General features: G+C 34.9%; 1 protein-coding gene across 1 annotated transcript; it reads left to right on the forward strand.

The window, feature by feature from the left end:
- The first annotated feature begins 914 nt into the window (after window positions 1–914).
- On the forward strand, window positions 915–1,797 carry LOC145066982 (uncharacterized). Its single transcript, XM_079014215.1, has 2 exons — window positions 915–925; window positions 1,347–1,797. Exons 1-2 carry the CDS (start codon window positions 915–917, stop codon window positions 1,795–1,797), a joined length of 462 nt encoding a protein of 153 aa, XP_078870341.1.
- Window positions 1,798–2,096: the final 299 nt, after the last annotated feature.

Here is a 2,096-nt window from a genome sequence, read left to right on the forward strand (position 1 = left end):
GTATGTGTTACTATAATAATTAAGGGGTGTATTTGGAAATTTTTTAAAAAAGCTCCTAAAAAGCTAGTCTAAGTAGCTTTTCAAAAAGCTAGCTTATAAGCTACTTTTTGGCTTACCAAACACGACAACATAAAAAATCTCGAAAAATAAGTCAGCTTATCAGATAGATGTGGCGCGCCAAACACAGCCTAAGCCGTTGAAATCATAGAGAAAGGAAAGGGGCTACAATTAATTTTGAAAAAAGGGAGTGGACGTTTGTCAATACCAACATAAATTCGAGAGGGGGGAGTCATTGATTTAGAGCGATCGGTATGGGCAACGGCGTCGAAGGGATATCCGACGTGGACGCCTAATAACGCCGGTATAACGCGGGGAACACCGCGCCGGCTTCCCGTTTTTTGGTGTTACGTTGTCTGGTGTTGTTGTGGTGACGGGAGAAAACGTATTCGTTGATTGGTTGATTCAAAAATCTAACCATTTGAAACTTTACCGTTTTCAAACGATCACAAACTTAAAAAAGAAAAGAAAAAAAAAATCTCTATACATATAAATACACCACATTTACTCTTTATATTTTACAAATCAAACAAATCCTTTCAATATATACATCCTTTCAATTTCATTTTTCCTATTGAATGTTAAAAAATGGATCATTTTATTCGTTCCATCCATACAATCATGATGTCGATGAGGAAGATATGTTTGTGGGTATGATGCATCAATATGTTACCGACATGATACCGCAAGAGCCAGCTCCACTACGGACCAGACGTACGGCATTGAACAGAGATCGTGAAGAGGGGCATAGACGTCTAGTACACGATTATTTTGCGGATGATTGTGTCTACCAACCAAAAGATTTCAAAAGAAGGTTTCGCTTGCGGAAAAATGTATTTCAGCGAATAGTCAATGCAATGGAAAGCAGGTAATTCTATTATATGTTTTTTTAATTACTAAGTAATTGTTAGGTAATTTTATTACATGATTTTTTAGATTATTAAATAATTGTTAGGTTATTTTATTACATGTTTTTTAGATTATTTAGATTATTAAATAATTGTTAGGTTATTTTATTACATGTTTTTTAGATTATTAAATAATTGTTAGGTAATTTTATTATATGTTTTTTAGATTATTAAATAATTGTTAGGTAATTTTATTATAGGTTTTTTAGATTATTAAATAATTGTTAGGTTATTCTATTACATGTTTTTTAGATTATTAAATAATTGTTAGGTAATTTTATTATATGTTTTTTAGATTATTAAATAATTGTTAGGTAATTTTATTATATGTTTTGTAGATTATTAAATAATTGTTAGGTAATTTTATTATATGTTTTTTAGGTATGAATATTTCCAACTAAGGTACGATGCGAGAGGTAAACGAAGTTTTACAGGGTTGCAAAAATGTGTTGCTGCAATCAAGCTTATGGTTATGGGGGAGTCACCCGATTCTATTGATGACTATATGAGTATTTCAGAGCGAACTGCACGAGAAAGTTTCTATAGATTGGCGAGCGGTGTTATCGAAACCTTCGGTGACAAATACTTGCGCAAACCTTCATTGAATGATATACAACAACTATATGTGGCGCATGAAGAACGACATGGTTTTCCGGGAATGCTTGGAAGCATTGATTGCACAAAGTGGATATGGAGAAATTGTCTTGTGGCGTGGAAAGGTCAATACACAAGTAGTCATCTTGGATCGCCTTCGTTAGTATTAGAGGCGGTTGCATCACAAGACTTACGGATTTGGCATGCTTTTTCTTGGAATTGCGGGTTCGAACAATGACGTAAACGTTCTTGATCAGTCACCAATATTTCAGGACCTTTTGACGGGAAAGGCATCGGATGCTCCTTTCACAGTCAATGGCCATGAGTATAAGTTCGGGTATTACCTCACGGATGGAATATATCTAGCATATTCCACGTTCGTGAAGGCGTTTCGACACCCGATAGAACCAAATAGATAAATTTTTCAAGAGAAGACAGGAAGGAGCAAGTAAGGACATGGAACGTGCTTTCGGAGTTCTGAAAGCAAAATGGCACATAGTTGAACATGCGGCACGACCATATGAGTTGGACAGACTA

The sequence above is a fragment of the Lactuca serriola genome, chromosome 8, assembly GCF_051521515.1.
Source record: "Lactuca serriola cultivar US96UC23 chromosome 8, Lser_US96UC23_V15, whole genome shotgun sequence".
NCBI classification, from domain to species: Eukaryota; Viridiplantae; Streptophyta; class Magnoliopsida; order Asterales; family Asteraceae; genus Lactuca; species Lactuca serriola.